The following is a 22003-nucleotide window of genomic DNA, read 5'->3' on the forward strand; positions in this document are numbered from 1 at the left end:
TATCAAATAAAAAATTGTAAAACAATTTCAGCTCTGGTGGGAAGATTTCTGGCTAAAAACCAACTCTCCTATAGTAACGTTACAGTAAATGACAAATCTATGACAAATCTAGAGGTACCTGAAAAACCTGTGAACTCTCAGCAAAGCCTTAAGAGATGTTAAAAAAAAAAAAAAGTAAACAAGAAAATTGGCATTATTTGGTAAAGAAGAAAAAAAGTCTCTGCAGTGAATAATATTTTCAGATTGTAAACAGGAGGATAGGGAAGATAGTATATGCTCATGTTGATGCAATCAAAGTGACACCAAGGACATCTGCCTCCATTCATAACCATTCYCTTTTTTGTTTTTGAGTTCCTGGAGAGAATACTCTTTTCTCCAAGACTGTTCACGTAAAATATTATTGCAATAGCAAACAAGATGTGCACAACCCTTTATATGAGCTCATTATGTGAGTTTTCAGAGCACTCACTAAAAGGAGACAGGTTTAAATATTGATCCTACAAAACCTTATATTTAAAAGAATATATGTTTGCAGAACTGAATACAAGTAAGAAAATAAATAATGTACAAAGTAACTATAATGAATTTTTCAACAGTTAGAATATCCAGGAACATATCTTGCTGATGAATTTAAGTTACCATTTAATTGTGTTAATTAAGACTCATTTAGTAGTGAAAAGCTTTTTGAACATTGTCACTTAACAAGTTTGACTCAAAAAATCATTAAAGTTGAATATACAATTTGTAAGCCCCAAATGGCCTCACAGAAAGGAAAATCAATGTTATTATGACTTCAAGCATTCTTAATTCTCCMTCAACAAAAGGAGAGTTTCTGTTTAACTTCCTCTAACACTAACAAAAATAAGACAGAAAAAAAAGAGAAAAAGGCTGAATTTTAAATAAAGCTTAGATATTAATTCAGAGAAAAGGGAGAGATTTTCTTATTCTAGATGCTGACACCAAATCATATTTCACTGAAGCCAATGGGAATTCTGCTATTCAATTCAGTAAGACAAGGATTTCTCTTTAATTAGGTACATATTTACAGCAGGTGTATCTATATAATTGTTAGCATTTCTGAACACACATACAAATAATGTATAGTGGTAACATGAATCCACACTCAAGAARTGATTTTAAAAAGATTCAAGCATTAAGCAAGAGGATAACAGATCTATTCTTCATCAGAGCTGTTGGAAAACTTAGTAGTTGCTTTGTTTTACTATCCTGTAACACAGAAGCATGAAAAGTAACCTCAGGCTTCATACATCACAAAAGGTACCTTCCCTTTCTGACATATAGTTTTATTATGCTCAATGTACCAGAGTAAAATTTGCCCTGAGGGTGCTTATAGGATCAAGTGTTGAAGAAAATTTCATTTCTGGGACTCTTTTAGCTAAGAATAAAGAAGCAGTTATTTTAGAAATCAGTTTCTAGCTCCATACTTTGCTTCTTCATCTCTGTGCATTCTTAACTGGTTCGCTACCTTTCTTTCTATACTTTTCTGAAGGGCCAAGAGTGCATTTTAATTTTATGACTATTGTAACATAAAAAGCACTTGCCCCACTTTCTCCATAACACACAATCTATTATTATATTCTAGATAAGTGTAGGATAATAAATGTTTTTCATGTTAAACATGGCATAGATATAGAAAAGAAAATTAATATAAAAATTGTTCCTAAATAATTGCTGTTTCACAAATTTAGGTAGCATGATTCTTGGCTCAAACCTTTTACTTTACATATTTAGAGCTAGACCTTGTAGGCTTTAGTCAGAATGAGATTACAGATCAAGAAGTTAATCTCTTTTTGCCCTAATTTTAATCTTAGAAATGACAGATAACCTGGAGAAGGGTATTAATAGACACCTAGAGAAGTTGCATTATCACTGATCTTACTTTATTCTGCTACACCACTTGGCTATTATATTGCATACATAACATAGAAAGTCTCAAGCCTAAGTTTTTCAGCTGCCTGTACAACATGCATACTTAAATATTAAACACTATTGTAATTAGTAAGTGCAGGCTATCTTTTCTTAGTGTACAGTTTCTCATGGGCTTTCGCACAGTGGTAGCCATTACAGAGAATGGTTTGTGAATATTCTTCAGTTTAAAAAAGGAGTCAGGCAGTTATTATTGCAGTTTGGAGGAGTTAAGATGGTCTGCGGAATGGGTACAAGCAGATTAAATGCCTAAAGTACTTAGATATTACGAATCTCAATATTAAGCTTTCAGAAGATGAGCACTCTGTTCCTAATGGCTCATCACATTGCCTCTTCATCCAGGTGGCCAGCTCTCCAGGCATGAACCAGCTCTAGGATGGGAGCTCCAYAGTTCTGTCAGAAGCTGCATATAGTATGAACTGTCCTAATGTGGCTTTTCAGTCATCTCACAAAATATAAACTACTTTTCTCAAACAAATACACACAGACAGAAGATTTTGAAAGAAAGTATAATGTCCAATTCCTTTGAGAGGATGAACATCATATGTCTGAGCTTCATTGGTGTGACTTTCAAACCTATTAGAGAATGTACATATTTTGTTATGATAATGAGTTCAGCCACTTAAATATACATTTCCTATGTAACACAACACACATGCAGCTACAAATACAACAAAAATAATTTCCATTTTTATTGTATATACTTTTTATAAGATCCTGATACTCAATTCTAAACTCTTTCAAAACTTTGAAAAATTCAAAACTCTTGTTTTTCTAAAACTATGCATTTTAGGTGTTGTGAATATCATGTATCAGGTAAGTCCTACATCATAGGTATACTCTTCTTGTTACCTGAAATACCACACTCAGCCTGAGTGCCTCTGTCACCTCATATGAGCATCTCTCGTGTCTGGCATCAAAGACTATAGCTAGTCAGGAAATATTTCCACCGTCTCTCCAAAAATCTTTCTGAAGTTTTCCTATTTCATGCTAGAACAAACACTTCAGGCATCTTTCATGAAAAATTTCAAAAACTATTACCCTCAAGATAGTATGAAACCTAATGGCAAGTTTTTGTCCATTATACTATTGTTCTTTCCTGTAGAACTCCAGTGACTTCAACTTCAGTCTTCCACTATCCAGATACATAGCTTGAATACCACATTACTGGTTACTCTGCAATGTTGTCTATCCCCAAGGCCAAAAATCCTATCCTTTTCTAACCTTACATAAATATTTCTGCAGAAGTCTTGACAAACTGGAATTTTCTCATCAAAACCACATATTCAKAAAATTTCCCCAGATTTGTGGTTATAGGATTGACCAGCTACTTATAGATGAGTTGACAAAAAGGAATGTGCCTTGCTCTTGAGAAAAATTTACTGTAATTAGTTTTTCATACACATGGCCACAATTGGTAACTACATTATTGTGGTTAGCAGGTATATTGGTCCCTTGGCAAAGCTTTTAGGTAAAGAGACATTTTCTGAAAAGTCAAAAAGCAGCCATCTTTCACTCATTTGACAAACAAAAGTCAAAAAGTTAAAAGTCTTAAGAGAAGAAGCACTGGAGTTTGAGATATTAACATTTTTTGGTGGAAGGAGAACTTAGATCTTAGTTTTGCTTTCTGTGAACTTAAGTGGCAATAATTGACCAAGGTTGATGTCTTAAATATGTCGACAAAAGGAACTTTATACTCTTGTGAAAATCTAGGGAGAAAAAACATGTATTCAGTGAAGAAGTAATAGCACGATTTTGCTCTGGACAAAATAGTAAATTCTACAACTGCCGTGTGAGAAGTGAAACAACTAACATTTTATCTAGTGTCCAGATCCAAGCAGTTAAACAGGAGATGCTTTCCACCTCTGTAAGATCTGAAAGCCCTGATCATAGCCTTCATTGGATTGGAATTTCCACTAAGCTTTGGCTAAGCACTGAGCATTCTGGGGGTTTTAAAGCCTGTAGATAATAATATATGTTGTGGAAGCTCAGTGGCTGTTACTTGGCTTCACTTTACTGATGCCTCAAACTAAAACACCACTTGCCACCTAAAACTGAAAGAGGAAAAATAAAATATATCCATAATATTCTTGATTCTGTTTGTCTGCATTAGCAGTAACAAAGGTGTAAAACATAATCTGCTTACCTTTTTAAATCCATTGACACTACTGACTAAATAAGCCCAAAACATTTATGGCCTCATCTATAATCAACTGAAAAGAGAACCTTCTCTCTGAAATCATCTTCTATCTGATGCCTATTAATCCCCTTCTCACAAGAAGATAGGTCTGTCCATGGACACCTACAATTCTGAAAGAGGAGAAAGCCATTTGGCCTATTTTGTGTATGCTTCTATGACACTGCCTAATTAAAAATTTACCACATTTGCTTAATTCAGCATTTCTTAATATTCTCCAGAGAGCAGTTTGAAGCAGCTCACTAGGAAGATGATATCCACTAATCAGCCTATTTTGCAAACTCCATCAAAGTGCCATAGTACTGACTAAAGCACATAGTAATGCTGCATCATTCTCACTTGTTTGGTGAGCAAAGTTTAAGCACCAATATTACCTTCTGCTTTTGAGGAGAGAAACAAAACCTTTAGTCTTGCAGATAAATTCTTACCTGCATAGACAGGATCCTCAAATGCAAACAATCTGTATTTTGAAGATTTACAGAATGGCGATCTCCTTTTAAATCACTTTACCCTCCTCTGATTTTTCTTGGTGAACTTAACTGATAATGCTGATTTCTACCTAAAGTAATTCTTACTATTGGTTTCTGGGACTTATTTATAAATACTGTTTTCTTTCTTGCTTTTAGCTGAACATCCTAAATCAATCACACTTCAGTAAATACAGAATAACTTCACTGATTTCACTAAACTAATTTAGGATTTATTCAATTAACACAGGCAAATTAATGCTGAATTTTCTCATTAATGCAGGCAGGTGTAAGTCTAAAATACTTGGGAAATTTCACTAACTCAGTAAGTTGAAAAGATGATTTTTTTTCTGATATTTGGCCATGTCACATCATATATTATGTATATACACATTATAATCAAGATGTATTATTTAAGTCTTTTCAAGGCTGGTCTGGCTTGGTCAACCTGTTCGCCTTGCTCAGGACCTCTACTTCTCACTCTTTATTGCTCCTTCAGACCAGCTGATTAGGCTATTTGTGTTCACTCCTCAACCTTTTGCAATCTAAGTCAGTCAAGTTAGCAAAGGACTACCACTTAAATATTTTTTCTGTCTCTTCAGAGAGCAGAGCTGTGGTCAGAAGAGAAAAATATCCACAGCAAAGCTTAACAACATTTTGAGCAGATGAGACTGAACTTATTTCTCCCCCGATCTCTGAGCCCTCCATGTTTCTTTCCAGGTGAAAACTAAGGGACATGAATAAAAAACAGTGCATCAGTTAGTAAGTAAAAGAATTACTTCCACCATATATAAATAAGCAATAGTATCAGCATGTGAATATGCAAGCAATTAGTAAAAAAAGAAATTCGGAAACAAATTGTAACAGTAAAATCTTCTAGTACCCATGCTTACATATCCAACAAAACAGATTATGTTAAAAGACTGCAGTAGCTTTCAGTGCAGCTTATTTAGAAACATGATTTTCTTATGCCAAATTTTTGGTCTGAATCATGATTTTGGAACATTTTGGTTTTGTTTTGGAGGAAAATATCAATTTTACTTAGATTCCCAGTAGCCACTTCTTTAGGTGACCTGAAGAGCCCCCTTTCTTTCATATATTTTAGGCAGCAAGAAAAATCAATGCTAAAACTTTTGAGAGGTCAGCAGAAACAGCTTTCTGAAAGCAGATTTCTTTCCTTCAGGAACATGAAGATGCCACTTTTAGTTAGTATGTTGACTGTGAGCAAAAGGAGTTTTCATGGTAGCTGTGCAAGATACACCAAAACCTGTATGTGCTTCAGACTAGTAAAACATGTACAAGGAATTCTGAAATTCATTTTGCAACATGCAAATTACTACCCTCATGTATATACACAGACTCATTTTGTAGTTGCAACAACAGTACTATTGTAAGAATAACTTCTTTCCTACTTTCTATGGCCTTAACGTAAGTATCAGAATAGCATGGATGCATGGACAAATATGCCCCAATAACAGCTATTTTTTCTGTTTTTTTTTTCTTCCAGAATGGAATAGTTTTTTAYGTAAATATCTAAAGGAGAAGTAACACTGCTTTTGTCCACAATAACAACAACTGCAGACATGACACTCCTGAACTACATGAATATATAGGGAAAAAAAATTTGCAAAGGAATTTTAAATACACACTTCCAAGTGACAGTATTATGAAGGGTTGCCCTGGGAAAAAATTATATYGAATGTATGAAAAATATCACAATACTTGGATGGACTTGAAAGGACTACAAAAAAACAACTAAAACAACTATATGTCAGATTTTGGAGACTAATGCCTCCTCTCTTAAAAACTCCTTGGAAATTTTAAACTCAAAAAATTTGGAAAATTGTCAAAAGAAAAATAGAAGCTACTTCTCTTCATTGTCCCTATAAGTCTAAAAGGTGAGAAGATATTAGAAAACTTTATGAAATTTCTCCTTTAAAATATATATATGAGAGCATATATTTCTCTAGTCACATTCTTCTCTTCCAAAAAACTTAGAAGTTCAGGATAAGCATAGGCTTTCCATTGTTAAACACTGCAAAGGTAATTGAAGTATCATTGATTTATTACTATTTCAGTTCAGGTATAAACTTACCTAAAAATGGATCACTATATTCTGTATTAGACAGTTTGAGCAAGTTGTTTTCCAAAGTCTCCATCACTTTAGCTGAAATAAACACAATATTCCTTTTAGCATACACATGTATTTTGTAAAAAAAGATACACTTTTTATAGCTGTCAATGACTCAAAACAAAAACTTTAGACTGAGATTTTGAAGAGCATTTTCTGTTGGTGGAAAGAAGAGTACGATCACTTTAGCGAAGACTTTGACTCTCCTCCTGAGAGAAGTTCAACTCAGTGAAATAACTTACAACAGTAATAAAAATAAAGCAAGACTTCTCAAAATTTAGTAGCAGAAGCCAGTCAATTTAATTTAGCTTATAAATGTTCACATAGAGTCAACAATAGTGGGTGGTAATAGTTGGAAATAGGGGACACACATAGTGACTGGGATCTCCAAACAGACCAGGCTCTGTGTTAATGCACAATTTATCTGCTAAAATATAAATCCTAAAACAGAAGTAGTTCCTCTGCCCAACATGAGCTAAAATTCATAGGGACTTTCTCTCTTTTCTCTCATTCTCTCCACACCACTCTTCCCTCTTTCTGGCACTCATACATGAACCAGTCTGCTCCTACATTTCAGACTTAAAGTCATGTATTGCAGAATTCCCAATGTTTATTTTTTTCTCTCTGCTCTAGGACAGATTACAGAAACCTTCACACTGTTCTCCAGCACATGAGAGTACTTTCTTGTTTTGTTTTCAGTGAGAAGAAAATAAGTTTGTAATTCAGAAAAAGAAAAAATGAAAGTTGTTTAAGCCTCACTTCAAACATTACAGAAATTACACTGGAGAACTCAGTACCATGGTTCTTCCAGCTGTTRTGTCCATCTGTAATCATCTCTCCAAAAAGATGTGGATGTCTAAACAAGTCAAAGTTTATCAGATACCCCTGTAATTTAATAAAAGATGCTATAAAATTACATCTAAAATACCACTGTACTGGACTGTCAATAACGTTCCTGGAGATCCCTTCCAGACCTAAAGCTGGAACAAGCACCTAAAAGAGAACAGCCTCCTACCTCTCTCCGACACTACATCCACGGTAGCTGTAGATGTCCCCGCACTTAGAGGCTGAGGCCGAGGCTGCGGCTGCACACGGTTTGGCTGCAGAAATGATGAATGTTTGGTCAGGCTTTGAGGATGTGTTTGGCTCTGGACTAAGCATGGCATAGATCTTCTAGAAGGTTTCAATGGATGCTCTTTCACTGTCTCACTCTTGCTTGTATTCATGCCTGAAAAACCCAAAGGAAAAAGAAAATGAAGCTCTGCAGTATTAGAGAGTAATGAAACCATACTGCTAATTATGAAAATACAAGGTGTTCTATCCACTTAACAAGTAACTCTCCAACTCAAAAAAATGTTTAAAATATTTAATTTAAATGCTAATTAAGTTGCACAATAGTCCTGTGAGGAAGCTTAGTATTTTTACATTTACGTGGAGAGTAAGGAGAAATGCAGAGGTTAAGGATGAGTACTTTAGCATGGACACTTCCCTTTCATTGGAAGAATTTTAGTTCACACAGTTGAAATGTAGGTTGGAAGAAGAGGTTTTTGTTTCCCTATGCATCTGACTGAAGAGATAAATGAAGCTGGAGAYGTAAATCCACACAGGCGAATCTCTTGGAGAAGTTAAATTTTAAACTTGCTGAGAGATGTAGAGTTGAGAACAGAATCCAGGAACTCTTTATTTACCCTTCCAGCAATACTGGATGATTTGAATTCACAACGGTCTAAATCTTAGGATTCGTTTGCACGTGTGTCATACAGCCACTAGGAACTACATGACAAAATCTAACATTATCACATTACCATAATTTGCCAGATAAAACTTCAATTCAGTGGTAGAAATGAATGAAAACCTGCACACACAGAAAAAAACTCAAATACAAGCAAAACTTGTTCAAAAACTTTCTGACGGATTCATGTACACCTTCTCCTTTGAAATACAGCTAGAAGGTTTGTGACATATGGTGAATCTATTAGCTATTTCTAGTTTTCCTTTGGGGACACACATGCAGTTGGGTTTTCACATGCATTGCTGAGCTTTTAGTTTCAAGTGCCTATATATAGACACATGCACTGGTCAACTGAGTGACAGCAATGAGAATGTTTGAAAAATCAGATTATTAGTTAAATGAAAACATGTGATTTGGGGACTATAATCTTTTGTATCGTTTAAAAAATTCCCTGTTGAGTTTGTCCCATCATAACATAATAACTCTATTTTCCAAAATGTATCTCACAAATTTTTGATAATTAGAAAGTTACCTATTACATCTCCTCACACAAATATTTTGAGTATTCCCACTGTGTAAGCACAGGATTTCTAATGCAAAAAACATAATAAGGTCATCAGCTGTACAAGTCTTCAGTACCCACTTCGAATTAACAATTAATGTATATAAATTCAGACCATAAATAACTTCATATTTTAATGACAGACTATAATTAATATCAAAASTGGGATTTTTTCAGGAAAAAAAAGTTTTTATTCTACTTTCCAAGCTATTGCTGACCTTCAGGCTTTGTTATCTATTCCTTATTACTACACTAACACATACTGTGTGACTTCTGTATTAATGTATTGAAAAGGAACTGACAGATATCCACTAGCTTGAAAGTATAGGGAGTTTGAAACTAAAATAATTTGCTTTATTAACTGTATTATCTTTCCTGTGCTTTTTGTGACAAGCACACATTACAGTTTACTATTTTATTTGTCTTTGAAGGCATTTGTAAGCAACTGCCAGCTACAAGAGAAAATCTTCTCTGAGAATGCACTTCCTAGAGACCTACCGCCTAGAAGAGAAAGTCTGAATGGACACTCAGGACTCATGTTTCCTGTATTAAAGGCAAATTAATTTGTGTCAAAGAAACAAGTAGCGGTATAATCCTGTGCTTAACGTAATAACTGTTAAAAACAATAAATCAAACAACAAAAAAAAATCAGAAAAAAGGGAATAGAAAGATATGATTAGAAAGGAAAAACAATATACCATAATTTCTTGGTGAGATATACTTCTTGCCTTATATGTTTCTCAGTGGATATAAATCTTAAGACCAAGATCACAAGTTACTCATGTTGACCAAGTGACTAGGTCCTCCCAAAATGTTCCTACAGACTAAAACTAATGCACTGTTTTATTCAGCATTCATGTTATTTTCACCCTTATTTGATGTGAAACTGTTTTTCAGCATTTTCAAAAAATGTCATATATCATTTGAGAAGACATGACAAAAGTCAAGCATTTTCTCAGGCACTTATTTAAAATGTACAACTTACCTCTATGTGGATTTTTATTTTCCTTTTCTCCAGAAGCTGAAGCCTGTAAAATACTTTTCTACTACGCATTTCACTGACTTTCACCCTGATATACATTATGATAACTTCAATGTTATCTTGTATAAGAGAACAGTTTTCTTGCAAACATATAACACATGCGGACAACAGGAAAACTAGGTAAGTGCACCAAATTGCTATCACAGTTAATGAGCAAACTTTTAATCAGCTTTGGAAAACACTGAAAGAAAACTGTCTTTCCTGTTGACCTGATTTCATTCTCCCAAAACTTCCTATCYGAAATTTTTCTTTACTGAAATGAAAACCTGTGACTGTGGAAAAATTACTTAGTAGTTATTATAACAAATCTATTTTATGGCATTTTTACTAAAATGCACTATGAGATTCTAAACATCTAAATCAGCTGATCTAGCACAACCCTGGTTAGCAATAATTCACTTTTCAAAGCAGTATGCACTATTTCAGCATTTTGTCAGTATGACTGGTTGTCTGTTCTGAGAAGACTCTGATAATTATTTCCATTCAAAAAATATGCAACTATACTTTCATCAGATGATAATTTTACCACTGTTCATCCCATTTCACTCCCATTTTAGATTACTTTCCCCAAATCTCAAGAGCTTCTCAGGCAAATTAAATGTCTTAATACTTGCAAAAATGGGACAATGCACAGCTATCATTAAACAGCTATCATTAGCCATAAATGTGTTTCTTATTCCACTTCAGAAACTACAGTTATATATATTTCTAAATGTATGCATTTAGCACATATTAAATAATAAATTATTCAGTAACCATTATTGAATAACAATATGAATTTATGATTGTGACTCTGTGATAAGTACACCTAGTACTGTATTTACAACAGACAATGGCTACAAGACGTCAAATTTTTGTTGCACGCTATAATTCTATTCAGGAAATTGCATAATACACTAGGCCATTCTGGTGTTTAGTGCAAACAATGGCTTATAAGCATTATAAACATTTTAAATCAATCTATTGCTTAAAGGCTCTTACAGACAGTAAGGTATAAATTTAATAAAAAATTAATGGAGCTAATATACAGATGCTGAGGGCATTCCATTCTGTGAAATATTTACGCTTTCCTTTCCAAGTCACAAAACAAACTTCCCCTTTGCCATATCGGAATTACATTACTGCTCTTATTTGTTTTACCTATTGGGTATCCTTTGCGAAAAAGCATTATAGAAGCACACGGTAGGAGAAAAACCACATTCAAAGACATTAGAACAGATGAGACAATGATTTCAGAGAGGAGAAAAGCCTTCCCGCACATGATTCCAAGACACAAGGAAATTAAGTAGCTTTGCTAATTTTACACAGAAGAGAAACTCATTATTACACAACTTCAGATTCAATATAGGTCCTTGATGCACACTGTCCTTGTAAAAATAGAGGAATTCAATGTTGGGCAAAGTCCAAGTCCATTAGAGAGCCGAATGCAGTATTCGGCTCCACGATGGACAAGATTTGTTTCTCGCGCTTGTGCTTACAGTTCAGGCGACACCCCGGGAGCCGAGGGTCAGGCAGGGTGCGCTGGAGCTGGGGGCATCCCGTCAGYGCGGGCAACCATGGAGCCTGCTCAGCGGGCGATGAGGCCGGGCTGAGCTGGGCAGTGARAGGCACCACATCTCCAAGCCGGCCTGAAGCTCCCCTAAGGAAAAAGCAGGCAGCCAGGCCGCAGATACAGCAGAATGAACTTCTAAAGGACTTGAGGCAACAGTAAGGGTTGGGTTTTCCTACCCCCCCCTTTTTTTTTTTTTTTTTTTGCCATTGGGCAAGTGATCGCTGTAATTAAAAAAATACAAATTTCTTTGTACATATTTGCCTAAGTCTCACACTGCCCTCATTAATTCAGTAATTAAGCAGATGATTCATTGGAATTTTTTCATTTTTATGAAGATTAAAATTGTTTTCAAAATTCCCAATGCATCTTCAGTCATAAATGGATTGTATGTTCAGAAGTTAATACCAGAAGTTTTTGCTAGTCTCTTATTTAAATGCCTCAAGTTGTTCCACCATTCAAGCTGTTCCACCACAAGGCAGTATGATGTCTGAGGGACMGCTGCCTTTCCTGTCACAATGAACTACATGCAAACACATCACAGAAATAATATCTGGTCCCCAGAGTATATGGGAAATCTTTATGAACAAGGATATTGAAATAACCAAAGATTACAAATATACCTTAGTATCACCTCTACCAAAAATATAAAGCAGAGGGAAACAGATACAAAGTAGCTGTGATTTCCAAGCCAAGCAAAATTAAATATATGATTTCTGCTGTGAAGAGTGCTAAAGCCCTCTGTTTGTACAGGATCAGCAAATCTTCTGATTGCTGTACACAGTGTCAGAGATCCTTAGAAGATTAGCTAAGGGGTCTGTTTAACTACACTGTTTTTCTGCTTGACAGCACAGCTAACTCTGCAGCATGTTCTTATAAATCTTGGTGTCTTAGTGCTGTATATTACCTCTCCCCATCTGCACTGGAAAGAAATAGGTAAACTAAAAGCTTCTGCTGCTTGGAGTGCCACCAACATGTGAGGAATTATTCACAATAAAATCCGTGTCACTTGAAGAATGATGCCGCATTCAGCAGCTCTCTCTCATCTAAATCTTGACACAGGAGTCCACAATCAGGGTCCTTTGCTTAGTAGGATACCCCTCACATTTAACTGTAACAGCTAAGACTTGGAAGTGCCTTTCATATTAAAACTTCCTCGAGCTCACAAGAGTATGCTTTGCTTCAGTGAAGTGTTGCTCTGTCAAGAAATGCAGAACTCCATTAGTCCACGGAGGACAGTTCTTCTACATCTGCAACACAATATAACTGTTCTCAGTCAGATGAATTAAATATTAATTTAATATGAGGTTAAGGTAGATGGAGGCAGCCTTGTGTATGTCTCACCATAGGTCTTTAAATAGCTGTGAGTGGAAAGGACTCAGCTTCTTAATGCTTCTGAAATGCACGCTCTGGGCCAACAGAGCATGCTGYGGTACCAGGCTGAAGCACTGATGATTCATTCAGACAGAGCAGCGCCACAGAACATGCCCACTCTGCTACTTTCAAGTTTTCCTGGAAGTATTCTTTGTAGTTCTTTGTAACGGGACATGATCATCAAACCAGCGTTTACAGTGCTTACAGCAATGGAAAAAATAAAGTTATATATGCGATGTATTTTATAGTTGTCCTGAAGGCTTTAAAGACCAATTTCTTACGCCTGTCAGTAGTCTTGGACCATAGTGCATAATCACTGCTGTTTGCAAAGACAATGTTTCTTGCATCCTTATTCRTGTCACTGTGCATAGCAAAATGAATCACTTAACTTAAATTTCTTTGGTAATAAAGGCAAGCAGCACACTGTCATTCAATTTTAACAACAATTTAAGTATTACATAAAGAAGTATAATTATTTTCTGAGGCACTGCTTTGGTTTTAATGGAAATTACTCCCTTTTGCTCTCTCTTACTGTATATTCCTCTGTGTTACTTCAGACAGATAACTTAATACAATGTTGCTTCTGCTCTGAGACAATGAATCACAGCAAAATAAAGTCCAAGTACATTCACGGTTACTCTGAATGTATGGTCTGCTTTGATGACTTAAACTTAACAAGTTAATTCAGTCTCTGGTAGTGTCTCAGAGTCCAGTTCTGCGATATGCTGTTTTGGTGGCATTTGTCCTTGCATGCCAACGCTTATTCAGCTCTGGCATCCAAACAGCTTGTGGTTGGCATAATAAACTGAGTCACTAAATTGAATTACTGAAATTATTTCTATTCCTTCCTCTCTTCTGCGTAGGCGTTGTTTCTAGAATCTGTATCTTTTCAATTACAAGCTTACCACGGAGACCTTGCTTGGTCATGGATATTTGGAATTGTAATGAAAGATACATCAACATTTCTAAAATTCAAGGGAAACGGGATTTCAAGGAAGAAGCTCTTGTTAATCACCTAAGCAAAAGTATTTGAATGTGCTGAACAYGGCAGTCAATCATATTAAAGCAGCATTAGTGTTGCAGCCAAACGGTCGAAACACAGAAATCAGAGCTTTCAGGCATGCGAGCCAATGGCCTGAGAACAACACTGCTTGTTTTTCTATTCTGAATGCGTTCATTGAGTCTTTCCCCACAAAACACTGCCCCAGCACTTAACATGAGTATAGAAATGAGATTCACTTGAGAGAAAAAGGTGGTTAAAATCTACGGTTTAATCATAGACTTAAAGGACCCTGACTTTTATTTTGGCACTTTTGCCTTGGAGAGTATTTTTTCAAAGGGGAAGCTGGGGATTCCTGTTCCGTAGGCAAATCCCTGGGTGGCTCAAAGCCAGGGTAGCCAGCTGCACGACATCCTCTCCCAACCTCCTGGCAGAGCGGCAGGAAGGATGGAGCTGGCAGATGATGAGCTTTTCCAATTGTTCAGTCGGTATGCGCAATTTAATGCATGCTMATCGTTATGCCAATCCAAACTGGACTCTAAATAAATCCAGCTCTCATGTGATTCCAGGTTTTGGCTGTTAGGAAAAAAATAAATAAATAAAGGAAAAAAAATGCCCATGACTCATTCTGTGAAAACTAGTTGATCTTTTTTTAATATTAAGGAAAAAAAAATGCATTTCATTTGTTTCTAGTTTTACACAAGGCAAGTTTGTTAGGTTGCATATACTCTGTCAACCTAATGCGAGAAGCACATTCAGCAAGACTAGATCAGTGCTAATTTTGAAAAGGATAACACAGTAACTATTGGCCTTTTAATCCAGTATAAAACTTAGTATACAGGAGTAATTAGTATAAAAGTCAAATCAACAGCATTAGTTTTATAGAGGTATACTATATAATAACCTCCAAAATTGATATCCTCAAAATATAGGTCTTATCAACAATTTATGCCATGACAAATTTGTTTGATAAAGATAACTTCTTAATTGTAACAAAATTCTGTAAAGCAATAGGCTTCATATATCATTCTAATTAAAATCAACATCAAATGTTATTCATAAAACATACGTTAAACAGACTGAGAAACTGATAAATTTCAAATGTTTTTGTCAGTGGGATCATAATTGGAATCGTTAGTCAAATGAACTATGAAGAAAAGCTTGCAATAGTTGTCATGACATTTAAGTTCAATTTGAAAACACGTTTCTACAGTATCAAGTATAAAAAAGCCAGATTTTGAAGCGGGCTAGATAATGTAGTTTTCAAAAATCAATGGCTGTAATACAATCTTACTGCTGAAGAATAACCTTAATCTGACTGGGTATTGCAATCTCCAAAAAACCCCCTTAATTTAGGATAATTAATMTATTAAATTCCAAAAGATAGTCAACAATAAAGAAACAATAAATTATTTCAGGAACAGTAGGTATTAGTTTTTTATTTTATTGTCTCAACAAACATAAAGGCTATTCAGTTTCTCATATCAGACTTGTATTTGAGTAAGTTGGGAATGTACCTATCCTTTCCTTCTTATACAAACTGTAAAACTGAATTGGGTAAGCTATGACTTCATTTTATATTTTTACAGAAAAAAAACCAAACAGCACCAAGTATCTCATTACATTAACAAACACAGTACAAAAGCCTCAACAAAGCTAGAGAAAATTAACAAATCTCTACAGTCCTACTGTGAAGAGAAACAAGACATACACTAACAAGGGGAGAAAACAGCCTCCAAAAATAAAACATATTTCTCTTCAATACTATCAGTGTATTATGAAAGAATATAACCCCCAATTTTCTAAAGGTATTTTTTTAGATCAACTTTAATTGTCTTTTCCATTGTGAAATGAACAGATCAATGTTATTCCTATTAAACATTTCAAAGGCAGCCACCAGGCGAGTGGCTCCTAGGCTAGCCAATAAACACATCCTGAATAACCATAGGTCTCTGTGCTGGTATTTTTCATTTGCATCACACACCACAAGCAAAATTGATTTATGAAAGTGTTTATGAAATAATATGAAGTTTAATGATGTAATGAGTCATTCCTTTGAAGACTGTTTCCATTTAATACCATAAGTTCACTTATATTTGTTGCCCCTGTAAGCATCAGGAATACAGGCACATAAAAAACRTAGTAAATTGGAAATGCCATACTTGTGCTGTTTTTTTTCTCCAAAGTTAGACGTGTGAGAAAGAACTCTCAATCCTGAAGTGTAGACGATGAAATGAAAAAGAATTGGTGGGATTATCTAAATATGTTCTCCAATAAAACACACACYACAGGACTTAAAAATATGGTGTAGATCAAATAGTGAATATTTAAAGAACATGGATTCCTGGTATAACAGTTTCCAGTGATGGTTCATTTCCTACAGATCTTGTAAATTGTTCCAGTATTTTGTCAGGCTTCAGCTTCTAATGTTTGATTTTCACAGAATCGCTGGTGTCGGAAGGGGCTTCTGGAGATCATCTGGTCCAAGTCCCCTGCTCACCTAGAGCAGGTTGCCCAGGACCATGTCCAGTTGGATTTGGAATATCTCCAAGGATGGAGACTCCTCCAACAACCTCTCTGGGCAACCTGCTCCAGTGTTCAACCACCTTCGCAGCAAAGAAATGTTTTCTTACATTCAAGTGGAATTTCCTGTCCTTCAGTTTGTGCCTGTTTTATACTGCTTTATCTATTAGCTTAAGAAATAGAAAGCTATTATTTACTCTACTTCTTTAGGTAGCCATAGATTTTGATAGTAGATCAAGTAGATCAGTAGATCAGTTTAAACTCCCTGCCCTCCCCCCCTCCCGATCAGCTATTTAGAAAGAACTACTTCAGTATTTCACTGTAAGGAATGCTTAATGAAATAGTATCAAACATATTTCCTTTTTTTTTTTTTTTTTTTCCCCTTGAGTTGACAATAGATCTGCACACAGCTTTCCAACAGCACTGTAACAGTGGCAACACAAGGGCTTAAAAGTTGTATTATCCCTTCGGGCTCTAATTCTTTCATGGACAGTGATCATCTTTTATAAATAGCTGCCCCTTGCAAAAATCCTGGTCTGAGACACTGTTTCCCAGGAAGAGTTTCCAAATTCTGCAYGGAAATGCTTACTGTTGGCCTGCACTCAGCTCAGTGATTCAGGCCTCAGGACCTCTGCATGCTAGTGCAATAATGCTTTTATATACACTTCCAGGTCATTACTAAAAATGCCAACGTGGGTTAAAACATGATCCCTAGAGAACTCCACTGGGAAAGAAAGATRGTGAATAATTGTTTTACTATTTTTAATTTTAAGCTTTATATTCAGGTTTGATTTTTCATTTGATATTTCCATTAATGTGGAATTCTTTTCAGTCCCTGATGAAACCATCTTCACAAAGACATTTTACATTTGTGATGCCAACAGGAGCAAGCCACTAATGCAATACACTAAAGGAATTAAAGGATATCTAAGACATTCCTCCCATTTAAGTTATTTCTGCAAACTAGATTTTTGTTTCCTTAACTTTGATTGTAAACTCTCTTTAAATAGTCACTGCCTTATTTTTGTTCTTACTATGGCAATTGCAGCATAAATACTTAAAACAAGCTAACCAACCAACCAAACCCCCCCTCCCCCCCCCCCACTATGATGCTCTCACAAAGAGAACGAGAAATTACACTTCTTCCATCACGTGTCTCTCACTGTGAAGCCAGGAAAGCAGAGCGCTATTTGTTTGTGAAAGAAGCAGGAAATTCAACTGCTAGAATTAAAGAATTGCTTACAAGCTGCACAAACCTCTCCTTTTAAATTTAGCAGAGGTTTTGCCTTACTCCCTTACGGTGTTTATCAGGATAATTCCTGTAATGATCAACTGTAAAATTAAAATGAGGTCTATTACTTTGAACAGCTTTACCTTGATAAAAATTACATAATTAACTCACAGGACAAGACAAAAAAAATAGGAAGTATAAACATGTTTTCATTTGTGACTTGAAATCAGGTATCTAGAAAATGTAGAAAAGCTGTCCCAAATTACAAGAATTACAGAATAACCACAATAAAATGCCAATTTTTTAAGAGCCAGCGTATTGAAATGTGATTAGAAATCTGTTTTTTTAATGCAAATAAAGATGTTCATCTCATGAAAGATCTAAGCAGTTCTGTTACACCTTATGCTCACAGAATTAGGAAAAAATGAAGGATTCTGGTACAGACAACTACCATGTGTAGGCCATAAAGCTCTTATTTGAAGTCTTTTAGGCCTATATATGGTATGGATTGCCATATATACAAAAAAAAATGGCAGCATTCCCATCTAAGGACAACTTCATTACTGCCTTTGGAATCAGTATAAATCCAGATCACTTCTCCACACTATTTTCTTGATTATGTAACAGGCTCCAAATCTGTTCTTTCTATATATGTGATTGAGAACTGCTTTAGACTCATTTTCTCACCCTTTTCACAGGGAAATTACTTTTTACGAGAAAGATTTTAGTTTATGGATTTTGAACAAGAGCCAAAATTCAAGCCAAAATGCAAGGAAAAAAATATTCTTTGTATACAAAAATTGTATTCAAGTTAAACACAATTTTTTTTAGTGCCACATCAGTAAGACAGGACTTACCCCAAAGTGAGCACGTTGCAGAGTACTACTTTCCTGGCACAAAACTCTGAGACTGTCTCGTGACTGTTATGGTAAACAATTTATTCTCTTCCCTGCCACAGCCTGCATTTCAGCATTTTTTAGTGTGTGATTTGCAGATAACAGACATATTTAACCTTTTCTGACAAAGCTGGGGAGAAAGAAAGTTTTGAGGTAAGGGGCAGTTCAGACAAGCAGAGCTGATTTTCTTGTCAAGGGGGTCTACTTGTCATCATAAACACCGCTGAGAAAAGTAAATAGCTTTAAATAATAATTCCAGTCTAAAGCTTTATGCAATACATYTTATAAAGTTTATTTTTATGAATATTTGGTCCTACATCACTTAAACTTTAATTTTAACAGAATGAAATTGGTGCCCAATAAGTAATACTTCCAATGAAAATATAGCAAAATATTTTTGTGCTTAATTGAACACGGGAATTAAAAGGCTTCAGAAGGCTGCTGACTAGTCTGGAAGATCTCCAAAGCTGTAATAAACATATCTGCCAAAAAACATTAGAAAAACAAAAAAAAAATTCATCTTTTTCTGAAAAATCAGTGACATAGTAAATCTCCTGAAAGCTGTATTTTCTCAAAGTAGGCTCTTCCACAGACCCCATTCTTAAAATTCTTCCGAAAATGCTTTCTCAGGACAGTCTCAAGAGACCTGAAAYGGTAGAACTGAGCTGATTTAGCAACAATATAATGAGGTTAAGGAAAAGGAAGAAAGTGCATTATGTCTTTTAATAGAGTAAGATGGTGCTTAAATGCACCAAGCATAAAATTAATAGGCATCAAGGGTCTTAAGCCAGGTTATAATATTTATTTGCTAGTCAAAACAGAGGAGAATGAGCAACTTGACTGAATAGCCTAAAAAGGAATAAAACTCAGGATGTTGGTGCCTGTTCTCATGTGTTTAAGCCAGTGGCTCCACTTTCTTTTCACCTTTGGATGTGAAAGGTCTGACTGATATCAACCAACTCTTTCATAAGCAATATAAATCATGAAATGTCTTTACTCTCTCTGAGGTCTGTCACAATTGGTCAGATTAGAAGTCAACAAATTAGAATCAGGGTCTCACTGCCTAAATCAGGTTCTTAAGGATGCAGCAGTAAGGCGCTGAGATAAGCCAAAGGGCACAGTGTATTATCAAGCCACATTATTTTGCATACTTAACTAAAAAGTAATCATGTTAATTTTGTTCACCAACAAAAAAGTCAGTAGTAATTTGATTTTTAAAGTCTTGGCTTTGCTTAGCTTTCTGCATATTTCATAGCAGAACAATCTGTACGAAATCTGCCTTAGAAAAAAGGACAACATRTTTTGCAGAACCAATCAGTGTCAAAAAGAGCTGCTTGGTGGTACAATATTAATAGCCCAATATTCTATAGATTTCTGTGAAAACTGCCCTGGATTTTAGCTCATTAAGAGGGCTGGACAACAAAAATTCATCTCGCAGATTACTTGGATTTGCATTTCAATTCCAGAAAGTGATCCCAATGTAGGAAAGGCTACACATGTATCAGGCACACAGTGCTGCTTCAAGTTTTGCTCTGAACAATATTTAGGCATTTAACCACCTGGGAAAAAAAAAAGCATATTTTCGCTCATCGTCTTTCACTGATAAGCAATACTGCTCTATATATTTTCAGTCAGCTCTGGGAAAAAAAAACAAAACTCCTTTTTCAGATTTTATTTACAAGCAAAGAGTAGTTGCAATTTATAACAAATATCAAGCTCTCAGTTCTACACTTTCAAGTCAAAGGGACCTGCAAGTAGGGTGATTATATTCCTTTGAAAAACTGATGCCTGCAAAATTTCAGATAAGAATTCCAGCTAACCAGAAGATACTCAGAAAGACGACTTGACTGTGGCTTACAGTATTTCCATCGGAAACCGGTACAATGAAATAGACTAAAAATCTAAATATGTGCCAGTAGAAAGAAGAGATTTCTTTGGGGATACTATTCTGTTATTGATTATACTTGAGCAATCATGGGAGAGTAACCATGAAACTAGTATTCTCAGAGAAAAATCCAAATTTGAGGAAGATGGGCAGATGGATTGGTAGATAGAGGAAATGCAAAGAGATGGTGGAGAAATACAAATATTACAAACTTTAAAGACTGAGTGAAAAAATATCAAATTTAACATTCCTTGATGCCAACTGAAAAAACAGTTCTCTTTCTGTGCATATTTTCACATTTTTCAGTAACAGTAAGATGAAAAGAAAGCAAAGTAGACAGTAGTTGACAGTTCTGCATGGATGAACAATATAGCAGAAGTTAAAAGCATGGTACATTGCTAAAGACAGGCTTTTGTGCATTGGAATGGATAGTCCTTTTGGAGAAAGTGGAACATGCACTTTAAAAGCTGAGGATGGTAGTGTTTCTTATGGCTAAGCAGGTTACAGAATACACAGGACAGGATAAAGCACTGCACTGTGAAATAAGCTATCTATTTTTAAAAGCAAGTATGAATGCAAGCTCAATGGTTGTAAATACTAAAATACATATAAACACTTACTGGAGAAAATAAGATGAAATTTGGTACAGGATAGCACTATCCTTAAATAAGAAAAAGGGAAAAGAAGAAAAGCAGTAACAGACAATAATATGGTGTAAAGAAATGGGAAAAGCAGCATTCTCACTTTTGTGGATCTAGGTGTCACGTTAAAGAGGCATGAAATAGTCCAAAATAAACACAAGATCTAAAAAGCAGTATCAAAGTAAACAAGCTAAGACAAGATAATTCAGAAGAAAATGATTAATGGCATTAATATTCTGTTTAGATTGAGGTGGTTTAAAAAATTTAAGTAGAAAACTCATGCACTATTGGTTTATCTGATCTGATGAGATTGTCTGACTAATCTCCAGCCTCCTGTCTCTATAGTAAATACTTATGAGAAAAGCCTGAGGAAATGACAGTAAGCCAAGCAGTACCGAGGAGATAGTTTGGAGAGATCTATCTGCCTCCTTTCAGCCTCCAAGGGAGCCACTCATGCAAGGTCAAGGCAAATTAGAGAACACACTTTGCAGGACACAGTGAAACTCCTCATCACTGATGCAAAATTAAGCCAGGATTAACAAAAAAAGAATAAGCGAACAAACATATAGGACTGAAGAAATTTCAGCCAGTATAGTCAAGGTCTTGCTTACTCTATACAAAGAGTATAAACAGAAAGTAAAAGAGAATATAAATAATCAATTCCAAAGTTCACAGGTTTAGGAAAGGGAAAGACAGAACCTGTAACATTGTAAAACTATAGTCACTTTTACTTGTCAAATCTTTGAAGTCTCAACCTTTTAGTTCTTTCTTCATTCCTTTTTTTCTTTCTCAATTCCTAATTCCAGGAAGATTCAATTCTAAACTT

At 35.3% G+C, this 22003-nt stretch overlaps 1 protein-coding gene across 4 annotated transcripts in view; it reads right to left on the reverse strand.

Moving 5' to 3' along the window:
- The window catches only part of ANO3 (anoctamin 3), a 226587-nt gene that overhangs the window by 92523 nt on the left and 112061 nt on the right, over positions 1–22003 (reverse strand). For all 4 annotated transcript variants that reach the window (XM_026073101.1, XM_026073100.1, XM_026073102.1 and 1 more), the window contains exons 2-3: positions 7758–7970; positions 6707–6778 (exon numbers count right to left, since the gene is read on the reverse strand). In XM_026073101.1, coding sequence (XP_025928886.1) covers positions 6707–6778; positions 7758–7970 — 285 coding nt within the window. The remainder of the gene's footprint in view (positions 1–6706; positions 6779–7757; positions 7971–22003) is intronic.

Source organism: Apteryx rowi, unplaced genomic scaffold (assembly GCF_003343035.1).
Source record: "Apteryx rowi isolate R43461 unplaced genomic scaffold, aptRow1 scaffold_360, whole genome shotgun sequence".
NCBI lineage: Eukaryota > Metazoa > Chordata > Aves > Apterygiformes > Apterygidae > Apteryx > Apteryx rowi.